This window comes from Calcarisporiella thermophila (assembly GCF_041956535.1).
Source record: "Calcarisporiella thermophila strain CBS 279.70 unplaced genomic scaffold VTP21scaffold_14, whole genome shotgun sequence".
Classification (NCBI taxonomy): Eukaryota; Fungi; Calcarisporiellomycota; class Calcarisporiellomycetes; order Calcarisporiellales; family Calcarisporiellaceae; genus Calcarisporiella; species Calcarisporiella thermophila.
The window spans coordinates 224145-239015 of NW_027192204.1; the positions used below are offsets into that span (position 1 = coordinate 224145).

Consider the following 14871-nt stretch of genomic DNA (forward strand, 5'->3'; position numbering starts at 1 on the left):
CATTAATGATGGTATCAATAAAATACATCATTTTTGTAATAGTTTGTGATCACATTGCGAGAATTATTGGTTGCATTTTCGAAAATTTCGCCATTTTAGCTCTGGTTCATCCATCTTCGGAAGTGTGCGTAGATCGAACAAATGCCGCATCGTAGGCCGGCCGTGCGGGCAATTCCAAGGCTGGTCAATCTCACCCATATGCCCAACAATCTTGCAAAAATGAGTTCATTAACATACAAAAAGAATACCATGAAGCATATAAACGCACCTTTTTCATCTCCCGTAGACTCAAAGCGTCTCCAATCATAACTGATTTTCGGCATGCACGAGACGCAAAGGCTGCTCTCAACTTGGAAGGTCGTACCATATGTCGAGAAGGGTGTTCATTAAGTAGCCAGATAAGCTCTTCCAAGTCTAAATACGATAAACACGTTAAATAATCAAATGAAGTAGAGCATTTATATATATTAACCTTCAACGCCGAATGTCATGGATTTGTTTACCGGGACGGATAGTAGCTGTAGTTTCCGAGTTGGTGGTGCATCATCATCTATTATTATCTCAAAACCATTTTTACGCAAAATATCCAAATTATCCATGGCAATGAGCTCTTGCTCTGCAGTTAGCTCTAAAACGCGCTTTCGGATTAATTTTTGCGATTTGATCACTGAATTCTCTTGCAGTAGTTCGAAATTGTATTTCTCGTCAGAAGCATGTTGATCAATGATATATAAGTCACCATCATATTGACAGCCGGATTGCGGCTTACCGCTCAATTGCGATGTGTTAAGCCGAGTGATGATAAATCCATAGTTGAATTGCCCAATAACAGTCATAGATGAAAAGTCACTTTTGGTGAGCACTCTGTTTAGCTCATTTTCCGCGACGTCTTGAGATGCATTTAGCCCTGCTGCAATAGGCTTTTGGCTTAATGCTCCATGGCTCTTCTGGTTAAAATTCAAATACTTTTGCCGTTGCAACTGTTCAAAGTGTTTACGAGTTGAGTCAATATCAAAAACTAGCGTACTTGGGGTTTGCCCATCCTCATGGTTACGCAAGTTTTCTAGCGAGGGTGTTGCAACATCTCGAGGTATTGTACTCAAAGTATCAACCGTTTCGGCTTCTATTTCACTATTTGCATCCCGAATTGTAGAAGCGAATTTATGATTCACTTCTTCAGGTGATTTAGTCATTCGAGCAGTTTGTGTTGTAACCCATTGCTGAAGTGTAGGCTGAAGTGTAGTCGATGTTTCAATGGAGGATTTGTTGTTTAAATTTGCTTCCACCTTACTAACTTGCTCTTCAAAAGCAAAGGCTCTCTGCAAGTGGTTCACATTAGATGTACTCATTGAAAGCGAAGCAGGGGAAGCAGAGGGTAAATATATCGATGTCTTCGAAGGGCAGGATTCACCGTTTCTCTCCTCAACTTTTTCATTTACAGCAATATCGCTCGAAGTTTCCTCATCGATAACCACACTGCCCTTATTTGGAGAGCCTGAGTAAATAGAGGGATCGGTGGCTGATATTATGGGAGTCACCTGTGAAGCGAGAGGCGAAGTTCTTACTGTTTCCCCTTGCGTGGATGGGGAGCTATCATTGCGCCCAGGTTTTTGCACATTACTAGAGATAGGAGGAGATACATTCTCACTGAATTCCAAGGGGGGGATTTGAACAGCAAAAGTGCGACGAAAAGGCTCAAAGAGCGATGTCAGTTGTTCTCGAATTTTCTCCATTGCAGTCTGCTCGTTGTGTAGTAAGACCACACGCTTATCAGGGGTCACATTGATATCATAACACCCTAGAAAAAAAACTATTAATATAAATTGGATAGTATCAAAAGATCGTACATACAAGTTGGCATCTGAAAATCTGCAATAACAAATGGGTATTGACTATTATTAAAACTGCGATAAACTTCATTAAGAAGTTTTACGATCTAATATTTAGTAAATTAAATTGGAGAATTAAACTGGTCATAAATGTCAAGGAAACTTTTACTTTGGGTAATGTACAGGGTCTTCCATTGACGAAATAATACTGTCTATCGGCACTGCTTCTTCCACACGCTTGAAGAGGCTTCGAAACAAGCCCAACTACTCGTATTGAATAATTGCTTGAATAGAAAATATAGAAGATATAAAAGATATATATGGCTAGATGTGTGGATCTGTTAGAATTAATCAACTTACTTATATTCTGCATCTTCAAGTTTTCTGGTTTCTTCCCTAGTTTCTGCAGTTCTACTAGAACAGGGAATATTTATTTCAACGTCTAGCTCTGTTAAGCTTTGTAGTTGTTTGGCACCAAATATATTCGCTACATTTTCACGGAGCAATTTGTTGCCATTTGTTGATATAATTTTGGATCTATCGTTGCTAATTACGTACACACGAATTAGAAGAGTTATCACACTATCGATGCTTCTAAATTATATAATTGTAACAAAATACTTCACCTCTTGCCGGAAATGGAAGAAGACTGTGTTGAACACATAAAGCGAACATTGCATGATATAAGAGCATAGGCTTGTATCAGATACACACTTTTACCGAATTCGCGCTTAATATTACGTTTGAATTCCCTATGTCGCACTGGTAATGATTCAAATATTCTTTTCAGCTGAATAGTTGTCCCTTGCTATTGGTATTAACAATTGGATCATTAAATAATGAAAAAATCTCTTTAGCAAAGAAATCCAATACTTCTCTCGCGACGGGTGACGATTCCACAAGTCGTCCAGAGGTATCGTATTCTAATCGTACCCCACAAGGCGCCTGCTTATTAGTGCAAGTTAAAACTGTAAGCTGCCCTAGAGCACAGAGAGAACTCAATGCTTCTCCTCGAAATCCAAATGTATTAATGTGTGCGAGATCTTCAAAGGAGGTTATCTTAGAAGTATGATGCTTAAGAGCTATAAAGCAAATTTTAGTACTTCTATAGTATATTATAAATATTAATAGATACCTAATGTTTCATAATCCTGAGGATCAATGCCAGAGCCATTATCAGAGACCTCAACGGAATCAATTCCATGCTCCTTGAATTTTATCTCTGCAATATGTTCGTTAGTTATGAAAAAAAAAAACGCGTCTCGCAAACGCTTACCTATGACAGTTGCACCCGCGTCTAAACTATTTTCCACAAGTTCCTTAACTGCAGTTGCGAGATCTAAAATAACCTGTCCAGAGCAAATGCGATGGACTGTTGAATTATCAATAGCCTTTATCCGTGCAGTCATGTATCAGACTAATTGACTATAAAGTCTATCGATAATTTTAAAAATTAATATCTTACTCTAGAAACTATTACTGCGCCTCATTCACAATATGACTATTACAATTACATAAAAAATAAGGTGATTACATTTGGTTTAATAGTTTTAAAAAATATCAATACATATTGTACAGTATCATATTCGGCCTTTTTACCTATAAAAAAATTATTGAGAGAAACGGAATAGTGAGAAGCTTTATTCTCGGGTTAAAATTAAAAATCAGAATAATGTATTCCGTAAAAAAATATACTTATGTACTATATGCCTAAAACATTTTTCTTTTGATTCAAGGTTTAAGAGAAAAGCAGGTCAGCAGCCATATCAACATTTCCACCAGTAACATCTAAAGCATTTATGGCTTCTTCACGTGAGACACCAAATTCCATTAATTTACGAATGCTTTCCTCTGGATATCTAGAAGTTGTAAGTGATGCTGCACCCTGCGCTTGAGTCGGTAAATTCGGCAGTGATGAAGAAGTAGCAGATGAGGAAGTAGTGGTAGATTCGGTTGTAATAGCTGGAGTTTTGCCAGACATTTCTTCACCCATCCACTCAGCTCGCGCCTCTTCAGGAAGTTCGTGTTCAGAAAGAAAAGGAATTTCCTCATCATTTATAACAAGAGCATTTCGCTTTAAGTCGATGCAAGCCTGATGCCTCTTTAGCATATCCAGGCCAAACAGAAGATCAACACCTTTACCCTGGAATAAAAAAATAAAAAATTACCAATTTTCCAATAAATAATGGGTGTGAGAATCAATATTTAAACATGCTGTATCACCTCCATGATTGTAAAAGCACATGCGAGATATTGGGACTTTCCAACACGAATATGGGCGCTGTGAACGCGGCCGAGAATTTTTGCAGTACCCACGCCCCGTGCAATCCCACTAAATCGTGTATCAACGAGCCTCATAATATTGCATTTCTCTGCACATTCGGGGCTCACTGTACACAGAAAATTAATATTTTTTAGACTGCTAAATTTTAATAGTCATACTCACTTATGGTCATTTGGGCACCAGAGTCTACAAAGGCCTTGACCGGGTGTCCATTTACTTGGCAATTGATATACAACATTGTTACCTAATTAATCAAATAAAAAATATATTAACTTATCTATAATATATATTCAAAAAAACAGAATACCTACTCGGCCAAAAAATTCTGGATTATATTCCATTGCGGTATTAAGATTCTCCATTATATTATTCATACGGATTTCCTCCTCTATCCGTCGTTGCATCTCAATACTGAATGGGTCATTGTCATTAAATGATTGGACCTCTTGTTCACGCTGTTGGCGTGCCATATTTTCAATTGTCTGTACAAATCTTTGTGGGTCGCGAAGTGCTGTTTGTGCTAATTCGGGATTAGTCTTTATAAAAGATAAAATTATTTTTTTTTAATTATCAATACAATGGATTGTGCCATATATCATCTTACTTGTGCTAAGTGCTGAAGTAGCCGAGGATTTCCTAATATATGGCGCCGTACCGCCTCATCAGCACCCGGATTTCTAATAAACAAAAAAACACTATAAGTATATTTACTAAAAAATATAATTAGCTGAGTATTACAACCTTGATTGTGAGTTATTGGTCTGCTGGCGTAATTTTAATAGAAGAATATCATCTTGCACAACTCCAACTTGTTGAAGTGTCACCTTTGCTTCATTGAGTTCGCGTCCATTGTGCAATATGATTTGATTTTCGGAGGAAACTCCAAACTATTATGAATGAGAATTATACACAATTCATTTATTAAGCATATATGCAAAGATGACTCACTTCTGCTTCAATAAGTGCTTTTATATTCTCAAGTTCCATACCGGAATCAACTTCCAGATTCCGGCAATCGCCATCTTCGGTTGCAATTGAGATTCGCATGTTGAATTATATATTGTAACTTATTAATTCAAATGAGGGATAAGGGTATTATATAAAAAGGACACGTCACCTTTTTGGCCACCAGATTATGCACAAAATAGAATCACATAAATTATTAAAATAAAAAATATACTGTACATGAAGGCAAAATAACGTAGTAGAAAAAAAGGCAAGTTTTATAAATGGGCTATTCAGGATCTGCGTGTTTTCTTTTGATTTTGATAGTAAATCCCTCTAAAGGATTTTTATTGGGAACTTGTTGATTTTGTGATGTTCTTCTCTGCTTGAAATTTGTCTTCAAAAAAGGATCCGTTTTGACACGAGTATTTACCGTGACTAATTCACTTAGCTGACTCACAGCTGCTTTCTTTTGAAGCATAGTTTGTTCAGCTATGCTTCCTAACTCCAGTTGATGCTCTTTACTTTCATTCCTTGTATTGGAGTCAAATAGACTTGACACAGCGGCTTCTCGTTTACGCTTATTAATTTTATCAAGCGCGTGATCTATTTTAGAAAAGAAGATTGAATAATCTCTATATGAAATATTTATTTAGCAAAAACATTCACCATGAAACTGTGTTGATTTGGCTTCTAGTTCATCTAGGGCAGTTTCTGGAAGAATTGGTATTGCGAGCGAGTTTTTCTGTTGAATTTTTTCCGCTTCCCGGTTTTTAGCTTGTATAATTTTTTTCTCCTCCTAGATATTATTAAAAGTGAATAATAAGGTAAATGAGAGCAAAATGAAGCTATAATTACACGGAATATCTTTCGTAAACGTTTTGAACACGTATATGGATCTGCCCAATCTCTCTCATTTGCTTTTTGCAGCCGAGATAAGAATGGTAGAGATTCCTTTGATTTCGCCTCATCATTAATAGAGTGTTCAAGACGATAGAATGCGTCTTCTTCCAATCTTTTAGATTCTTTCTCATCTATTTTTAAAAATGATTGAAATACGTGAGACATACAATGAATCCAACATACAAGAGTATAGATAGTATTACCTTTCAGCTCTATTGTCTCATTTTCAGCAGCACTCCACTCTTCATTTTTACGTCGAGCTCCGGATACAACCAAATACTCGGCATTTTTTGGATCAGTATGGATCTCGAACCAATTATCGCACAAGTGACATTTCATACGAAAACTAAGAATTGGTGTACTATAATAATTGCCAATCTTTTTCTTTTCAGCATTGTAACGCACTCCTAAACCCGAAAAAGAATTAAATTTTATGAGACTATAAATCTGACAGTATAAATGAATCTGATCTTACCTCGTCCAATATGATTTCCACATCCATTACACCAAATATTAAAAGGAAGTTCAAATCTATAATGAAGAGAAATTCATTAGCAGATGGCCAGAGCAACTATGGGTCTAAGGTATATATATAGGGGCTTAAAGTTTACCTAATAATCAGAATACCTTGATCAATTTTTCGTGCTCTTTCTCGTAGAGGATGTTGTCCAACATATTTGTTTAATGAACCCTAAGAAAAGTTAATGTTAACTACGGCGATTCTGAAAATTAAGATAAATTTCACGTACTTTGTGATCCCAATCAGGAGGTATATACTTGTTTGTTGCACGTCTTTCTGCCATGGTCTTATTTTTGGATAATATTGAAGCAAGTTTAGGTTAAGTTACAACTTGACGGTTGAATTTGAATAATTTATCATTTAAAATATAATCAATTAAAATTGAAATAATATTCAAAAATTTCATAAATTCAAAAATTCTCAAAAAAATATTTTCGATAAAATTTTCAAATATTTTTCTTTGAATTATTATTCAACGAAAATTCATAAATTTCATTTAACACTTCTCGCAAATTATCTTGGTGGCATTATATTTCGAATTTGTAATTTCGCGATTTTCTTGAATATTTTGAATGAATTACTGGAAAGAACTCAATATTAATCCGCAACTCCAAGCTAAACTTGATAAACGAGGTGAAGTATAATATTATTATTCCATTACCCTGCATATTTCTAACGGATATAACCGATTTATAGGTAAGGTCTATGATCCACCATCCGATCTTCTCTTCGAATCACCCATCGTAACTCAACAAATGCTGTGTATTTCGCCCTTTGATGTAAATACACTTCAACATGCGGCCTCAAACCTTCTCGTACCCCAAAAGTTTACAGCACACGAACTCTTAAATACCGAAAAAATGTTGACTACTGGTGATTCGCAACTTGATCAAGTATTAGGAGGTGGAGTGGTGGTTGGAGGTGGAATCACCGAGTTATTTGGAGAGAGGTAATTGAATTGACAACAAAATATGCTTATATTTATTATAAAATAGTTGCTAATAGTGGAACTGGTAAAACACAATTCTGCATGCAATTATGTTTGACAGTACAACTTCCAGAAGAGAATGGAGGATTAGATGGAGGTAGAATATTAATCGAATGTGGAAATTATATTATCACGCCCATTTCTCACTTAAACTGTTTATCTTGTAGAAGCAATATATATGGCTTGTGAAACAAAACTTCCTCTTAGACTCCTCCACAGGCTTCTCCCTACATTTCGCACTCGTTTTCCATCTCTACCCATAAATGCATCTTCTCGAATACATTTCCATATACTTCCAGACGTAGACACCCAATTGCATATATTACGTTATCATTTACCCGCGTTTCTTGAGCAACGTCGCGGCCGCGTACGCTTAATTGTGGTTGACTCGATTGCGGCAAATTTTCGGGCTGAATGGGAAGATATGCGAGCAAAAACGGAATCCATAGCAGGAAAAATAGGAAGCAAAAAAGAAAAAGGAAATATTGGAAAAATAGAAGCAGGTTTTGATAAGAATCATGAGTTGTGCGAAATGGCAATAATGTTAAAACAAATCGCATCGCAAGGCGTGGCAGTTGTATGCGTTAATGAAGTTTCAACCCGAATAAGCACTGAGACTATGTTCACTGACGAATTGGCAGGATATTATGGAAATCGAAATAAGAGGTTTAACCCAGCCTTAGGATTAGTTTGGTCAAATGCTGTTAATACTCGGATACGTCTGTCACGAGTAAGGAAAACTAACGATAATAGTTCAAGATCAGAGAAGCGATGGCTAAATGTAGAGTTCGCATCTCATGCGCCAGCAAATATCCAAAGTGCTTTTCATATCAGAGAGGACGGTTTATATTCTGCCTAAATTAGTAGATTTCATCAGAGTATTAATTTTGAAAGCATAATAAACGATTACAATAAATATTGTATTATGAATGGAAAAATAATGCAGAGATAAAAAAACAGTCTATGTGAATACTAATATTATAATTGTATTATATAAAGAGGACAGAGTAAATAAATTGAGTATAAGTATGGTATACATTTAGGAAAAATCTAGTTTAATTGCATCCAGAATCGCTTGCCATAATAATGTAGCCTCGGTCTGCTACAATTCCCCTTGACTGAATGACTGCAGAATAGCGTATTACCCATCGTGGCACTACAGATTGTTTCTCGTTAGATAAAATTTTGTGCTCACGCAAGATTGAATCCAATGTTGAAGCTGGTAATATATCACTACAATCTCCATGTGTCAATAGTTCAATATTCTGCTCTCGCGCAAACTGCATAAGATCTTGCGGGATAGCACAGCAGTCGTCTAGATTCACTTGATTTACTGCTGGTGGAACATTGACCCCAGATTTAAGAAATACTTCGAGATGAGACTTTGAGAATTCGCTGATGCCAAGTGTCTTAATATGACCGTTCTGCTTGGCTTTCTCAAGTTCCTTAAGTTACATTTAAAAGATATGAAAAATATTAATATATAATTATAAATAGTAAATAAGCTAATTCCAACTAATACTTACTCTCCATACAAGAATTTTTTTATCAATATCATCTCGTTCTTTTTCCTCATCAAAGTCGTAAAAGTTAACACCGCTGAATGATAGAATTAGGGTATCTACAGTATTAGAGCCTAATAATTTTTCGAGATAGCTTAGAGCTTCAGAAATGTACTCGGGTGGAGGGCGGTTTAAATGATTTGGATCAGAACATGGCAGATAGAAAAATTTCACTATGAGAAAAGATAAGCAATAGGATATCAAGAACTATATTTCTTGATATTACCAGTAATATCAATATCACTCCTTTCCTCGTCAGGCGCTTTACGATCTCGGATGTCGGGAACTTCAAGAATTCTCTGAACTTCATCATAGCAAAAAGAAAGATATTCTGATCCCATTGAAGTTGAAAATGTATCTTTAAGAGACTTAACGAGCTAGGATTAAATCATTCAATTAAGTATTTCTTGACTAAAATGAAACTTCAAATCGATATGATTACTTCAGTATTCGATTTTCTCAAAGATGTATTTGATCCAGCAGTCCCTGTTTGAATTAGATTCCCAGTATAAACTACTAATTTTTGAAAGGATGGAATTCCCTTATTGCAGCCATTAGAATGAGTTTCTTGCATAGTGAACTAATTGCAGAATCGATCTGATAATGAAAAAAAAGACAAACTTCCGGATATTAGAATTAAAATCTCTAGTTCGTTCCGATAGGTTCGTAGATTGTGCCATTGTGATACCTAACGGATATTCTGATAAAAACTACAATATGATTGAGATTTTAATAGGATGATGTATATTCAGCGTAATAATAAAAAAAAAGTAATATATATAGACGAGTAACAAAAAGGAACCATACATACAAAATTTAAATGATAATACAAACAAATTTAAGTGGTTAAACAATAATTTCAGAGATTTCTACGATACTGCCATTATTGCTGACGCTTGTTGCGACGATGAGGGAGCGGAAGCGGGGAGATAGGGAGGGCAGGAAGTTCGAGAGATCGCATTGAGGATAAAATCCAGCTCTTATCGCTCTTATTGCCCTCGTCGGTATTGCTTCGATTCCCACTCTCGGTCATTATCTCGAGCTCTTCGCTGGATGAAACTGAATTGCCCGAGTTAATTAGAACTGCTCTATTTGAAGAACTTTGAAAAGGTACTGCTATTGATGAAGGTAATGAGGTAGATAGCGTGCCTTTCTTGCTACGCTCATCAACAAGTGTCCACTCTCCGTCATCATCCACTCTGAGATCGAGCCATGAATCAGAATCAGTGTCCTTTTTCATTCGATCCCGAGCAAATTCTAAATCTCGGTACAAAAATCGAATGGCGTTCTTCACACCATTTTCCTACAAGTAAATATAATATTAAGAAGCTGTTTTATTGATTTTCATAAAATATAATAATACCTGGCGGATCTGCTCACTGATCTGGCGTGCTCTCCCAATAATTTTTACATCGGTGGTAACCGTTAAAATGGCATCAGCAAGCTTCTCTACAGTCAACTTTTTAACACAGACACCTAAGCCCATTTCTTGAATACGATCGCCCCAAAAGAATTGGTCACCAAAGAATGGTTTAATAATAGTGGGTACCCCTGCAAGTAACCCAGCAGCAGTGGTACCTGCTCCACCATGATGCACTAGAGAAGCAAGATTAATATATTGAAATTTCTATAAAATTTATAATAAACTCTTACCAACTGCATGAATACGTGGGAATAACCAATCATGAGGAATGGAGTCAATGTTGTATATGAAATCAGGGGCTTTTTCAAGTTTTTTATCTGCTACCTTGTTCTTAATACTTGAGTTCTTCTCCTGCATTCTAGCTGACCAGCCCTTACATACAATCGCACGCACTCCAACTCGTTTTACAGCCTCAATAATTGTCTCCGTTAATTGATCAGGATCGTCAACAAGAATACTACCAAAGCCAATGTAGACTAGCGGGCGATTTTCAGCGCGAGCATTTTCCAAAAACAATTCAAGATCCTCAGGAGGACTCCAATCGCGTTCGGATTGTTCTAAAAACCAGTACCCAGTTGTATGAATCCAATCCATCCAATCAGGCGGATGTGGAACGATAGTAGGACTGAAGGCATAGAGATAGGGGACACGATAGAGATCCAATTTTTCTAAAGTGGTTGGGGGAAGATCAAGTACTTCTTTTCGGAAACGATTAGTTTGGTAGGCTGTGGCCCGATATAGAATATGGTCAATCATTATATAAGTCATTTCGTTATAAAGTCGGCCTTTGGGCGTATCAGGCATAGCAAAAGGGTGGGGGAAATCCCGAGTGCGAGTCCATGGCATGGTGAAGGCACGAAAATAAGGAATGGATAATTTTTCAGCAATGTGAACACCGACCATGACAGCACTTGGACTCTCAATTAACAATCGTGTGCCTTGGCACGCCTCCCAGGATTCTTGCATCAGATCATCAAACCATCCACGGAACTAAATGATGAAATCTCATGTTATTCAAGCATAAAAATAAACAAAGCAATTCGCAAACTGACCCTACGGACACCTTCTCGCAAAAAATTATATGAGAACATGCCATAGTCAATGCAGATTTGCATTAGTTCTCCAGGATCACCGCCCACACGTCTAAATTCAATCCCATGACTCTCTATCCACCTTTGGTATTCAGCATGTGTGGCAATGCGACATTTGTGTCCATCTTTCATTAGTCCCTAAATAACAATGGGTAAGGCTATAATTATCAGAAAAAGAAAATGAAGTGTTATAATACTTTGCAAAGCGCTATATAAGGTTGAACATCGCCGCGAGAGCCAATTGTTAGACAAGTAATATGTAGTGTCTCTGATGGCTTGGTGTGTTCGTACAAGGATGCATAAGGTGCAAGAAGTGGAGGGCCTTCTGAATGCAGAAAAAATTGCAAGACAAAGTAAAATATTAGCTACTTAACAAATAATAGTGATAGCAAATATACCCTTTGTAACAGGTGGCTGCACATGAGTTACATGGGGACCCAAATCCTCTTCAATTAATACCTTGTTCTCATTAATTTTTCTAATAAATAATAAAATTAAATTAAATTATTTGTTATTTTATCTTAACATAGATTTTAAATAACCGACTCTGAAGAGGTTTCAGAGGGAGCAGGCTTTCCACTTTTAACTCTTTTAACTTGTTGTCCAAGAATACGAAAGCATTTATCTCGAAGATTGCTTGAGGAAAATTCAAGAAATACCTAGCAAAATATGTATAACTGAATTTGAGCAATAGTAATAAAAGATGTTGTAGCCTAAACACGCACCTCTTCTTGACTCTTTGCAAGTATCCCAAGCCCATAAAAGAAATAGCCAAAGCTTTTATGTTTTTGAATATATTGTATATCGCTCAAAGGAATTATCAGCTGTATTATTAATAAAAAAAATATTTAGACTTGTTTGCATACAAATAATATGTAGATTTACCTTGACTTTCGCTCCTGGTACGCGGGATTTGAAACACAAATGATTTGTAGAGATGTAAACCTTTCCGTAATAAGGTAATGTGCGTAGCAAATGAGCAACAAATTCTGTTAGAGTATAAACAGAAATGTTTAGTGATTGGGCTTTGTGAATGTTTCTCTCCCGAACTTACCTGCTATAACCTCTTCCTTATCACTAAGAGCAAACGATTTTCTATAGTCTTCATTTAGTTTATCACGTGCTTGAAGCCCATAGCAATTGCCAGCATTAATGCCACCGTAGGAGTAAAGGTGATCAAAAGAAGAGGACCACAGGTCATATACCATCTTAATGCCAGACTTCCTCTTCTCATTCAACCAAGTAAGCATGGCTTTATCACTATCCGCATCGCTATTTGATAGATAAGTAATACTGCTGAAAAAATTTTTTTTAAAAATACCTTTTTGATAGCTGATGTGGCTTAGACGAAGAACGGGTCGTATCCGAAGTAGATGCTACATCGTTTTTATCCATCTGAATGGAGGTTCTGGTAAATTCTGAGCGACTTTTCTGGTGAAGGCGCCATGTCTCTTTAAGTGTATTGCAAGCATGCTCGGTGTCATAGAAGTAGGCAAAATAGTACTACAAGAATACTAATTACTACTAAAGCAAAACTAACGCTAGAAAATTTAACAATACTAAATTACCTCGTCCATTGCGTAACTTTCATCGTTATCTATCACTTTTAAACGTATAGTATCTGCAAGCTCAAATCCCACATTTCCTTCGATATCGATTACATTTTCCAGAGGAAGCACAATCTTCATTGAAACATAAAGCATATGGGATTTCATAAAATATAAAATATATTATACAATTTACCTTAACGCTATCGCCGCTATTTTTAGCTCTGAAGATTGCTTTTTGAAGAGGATTAATCCTAAAAAGGATAGAAAGATGCATTAGTTGGCGAATGTATGATTTAGAAATAAAACACTACATACCATTCAACCATTGATTGTTTAGTATCTGCTTGAAAATGATAAGTTCGATTTATTGTAATTATTTTGAATCCGAATTCTCGGTGTTTGCAATTCTCTACGCCTAGCGCATACTTCAAGTCAATTGCTCCAATTGGATAATAAAGATCCTAATATATTTATAATATTAACAGTGAAAAGTATTTTTTTAATAAAATAAATATTTACCGTTGAACTCTCATACCAGCTCAATACATCATTCTTCAATTCAAACCAGTATCGTGTCATTATCTTTGTGGTCTTTGATCGTTTAGAAAGGAATCCCGTTTTCTGTGCGGTCTCCTGATATGATTAAATGCAAACAGCAGAAAAAGCGAATGTTGCATGCTTTAAAATGCAGAATGATCATGTGAAGCAGTTTTTAGGCATACCTGAGACTTCGGAATAGAGGCATAGAAACAAACATGGTGTGATGTTAAATATAGGTATCCTGGTAAGAGAACTGTTCGCACAAGCCAACATGGGAACTCTTTTTACATCACGGTATAGCTGGTCATTAAAAAGTATATGAGTAGATAGAAAAATCAAAATGATGTACTACCTCCTTTCAGTTCTTCGATTTCTGGGAGCTGAAAAATTTGTTGAAGCTTCTCTGGAATCGATTTATCCGGTTGATCCGGGACCTCAGTAATATCTTCACCAGCTGCTTCCTCTTCTTCAGAGGATTCGCTATCAAGATCTTGTTTACGGATAGAAGGGCGAGATTTAGTTCTCACAAGCTTTAGCTCGCTGCTATCCCCTTCAGTTTGTGATAGGCTGAAATTCGGATATATTGCGTTCAAGGAGTAGCCTAGTTCAGTAGATGGCACTGGTAGAAATAGAATCGTGTGAGAGAATCGAATGTTGAAGGATAATTGAAAAGCTCTACCTTCGGCTGAATTATCTTCTTCTGACTCGAGAGACTATGTAATATAGAAAAATATTAGTGAGCCAAGAAATAAACACTGAGCAATTGGGTTGGATAATTAATAATTCAAGATCATCCGATCTTATCTATTTTTCTATAATTTCTCTGCAACTTATCCTGCCCTATCATGATTTCTCTTTTTTAACATAATTCCAAAAACTAGAAATTTACCGCTTTACACGCCGCCGTCATAAATTTCATAAAAGGACCGCCATATTGACTCTGAGCGACATCTACAGTATCTTGGTGATTACTGGTTGATTCGGGGCTAGGAGATCTTGAACTCCAGGACATAATTATGATCTATAGAGATGTAAATTCTAAAAAGCAAACGCAATTGATTTAGAAATCAACTGACTGAAAATTGATAAATCGAGAAAATGAAAAGGCCGGAGTCTGAAAGGAATTTTCAAACGTAACGTCATTTCGTGAAACCGCTCTTGCTGAATCTGAATAGCATTTTAGTGAAGCGAGATCTCTCAATAATATTAATTTACGAATAACTTTATTGAGCTGAT

At 36.3% G+C, this 14871-nt stretch overlaps 6 protein-coding genes across 6 annotated transcripts; 1 reads left to right on the plus strand and 5 right to left on the minus strand.

Moving 5' to 3' along the window:
* Nucleotides 1–63: 63 nt before the first annotated feature.
* Nucleotides 64–3238, minus strand: VTP21DRAFT_2367 (uncharacterized protein; the record flags this gene model as incomplete). The annotated part of the gene is made up of 10 exons (XM_069392552.1): nucleotides 64–210; nucleotides 269–414; nucleotides 473–1798; nucleotides 1852–1936; nucleotides 1999–2113; nucleotides 2190–2375; nucleotides 2456–2637; nucleotides 2703–2911; nucleotides 2965–3051; nucleotides 3106–3238. 10 exons carry the CDS (start codon nucleotides 3236–3238, stop codon nucleotides 64–66), a joined length of 2616 nt encoding a protein of 871 aa, XP_069250256.1.
* A 329-nt stretch (nucleotides 3239–3567) lies between these two features.
* VTP21DRAFT_2368 (uncharacterized protein) lies at nucleotides 3568–5160 on the minus strand (the record flags this gene model as incomplete). The annotated part of the gene is made up of 7 exons (XM_069392553.1): nucleotides 3568–3972; nucleotides 4053–4219; nucleotides 4276–4357; nucleotides 4425–4649; nucleotides 4718–4790; nucleotides 4855–5000; nucleotides 5062–5160. The coding sequence occupies 7 exons, from the start codon at nucleotides 5158–5160 to the stop codon at nucleotides 3568–3570; spliced, it is 1197 nt and encodes a 398-aa protein (XP_069250257.1).
* Nucleotides 5161–5347: 187 nt separating this feature from the next.
* VTP21DRAFT_2369 (uncharacterized protein) lies at nucleotides 5348–6764 on the minus strand (the record flags this gene model as incomplete). Its single annotated transcript, XM_069392554.1, has 7 exons — nucleotides 5348–5664; nucleotides 5728–5857; nucleotides 5917–6092; nucleotides 6165–6368; nucleotides 6437–6492; nucleotides 6573–6652; nucleotides 6711–6764. 7 exons carry the CDS (start codon nucleotides 6762–6764, stop codon nucleotides 5348–5350), a joined length of 1017 nt encoding a protein of 338 aa, XP_069250258.1.
* A 289-nt stretch (nucleotides 6765–7053) lies between these two features.
* VTP21DRAFT_2370 (uncharacterized protein) lies at nucleotides 7054–8328 on the plus strand (the record flags this gene model as incomplete). The annotated part of the gene is made up of 4 exons (XM_069392556.1): nucleotides 7054–7114; nucleotides 7178–7430; nucleotides 7487–7566; nucleotides 7637–8328. 4 exons carry the CDS (start codon nucleotides 7054–7056, stop codon nucleotides 8326–8328), a joined length of 1086 nt encoding a protein of 361 aa, XP_069250259.1.
* Nucleotides 8329–8524: 196 nt separating this feature from the next.
* On the minus strand, nucleotides 8525–9605 carry VTP21DRAFT_2371 (uncharacterized protein; the record flags this gene model as incomplete). Its single annotated transcript, XM_069392557.1, has 4 exons — nucleotides 8525–8914; nucleotides 8996–9204; nucleotides 9258–9408; nucleotides 9474–9605. The coding sequence occupies 4 exons, from the start codon at nucleotides 9603–9605 to the stop codon at nucleotides 8525–8527; spliced, it is 882 nt and encodes a 293-aa protein (XP_069250260.1).
* Nucleotides 9606–9914: 309 nt separating this feature from the next.
* VTP21DRAFT_2372 (uncharacterized protein) lies at nucleotides 9915–14647 on the minus strand (the record flags this gene model as incomplete). Its single annotated transcript, XM_069392558.1, has 19 exons — nucleotides 9915–10334; nucleotides 10395–10627; nucleotides 10685–11444; nucleotides 11507–11683; nucleotides 11743–11870; nucleotides 11944–12023; nucleotides 12092–12204; nucleotides 12271–12369; nucleotides 12431–12534; nucleotides 12600–12817; nucleotides 12867–13048; nucleotides 13114–13227; nucleotides 13289–13346; nucleotides 13411–13556; nucleotides 13615–13728; nucleotides 13818–13915; nucleotides 13988–14254; nucleotides 14315–14348; nucleotides 14525–14647. The coding sequence occupies 19 exons, from the start codon at nucleotides 14645–14647 to the stop codon at nucleotides 9915–9917; spliced, it is 3468 nt and encodes a 1155-aa protein (XP_069250261.1).
* Between the last annotated feature and the right edge of the window lie 224 nt (nucleotides 14648–14871).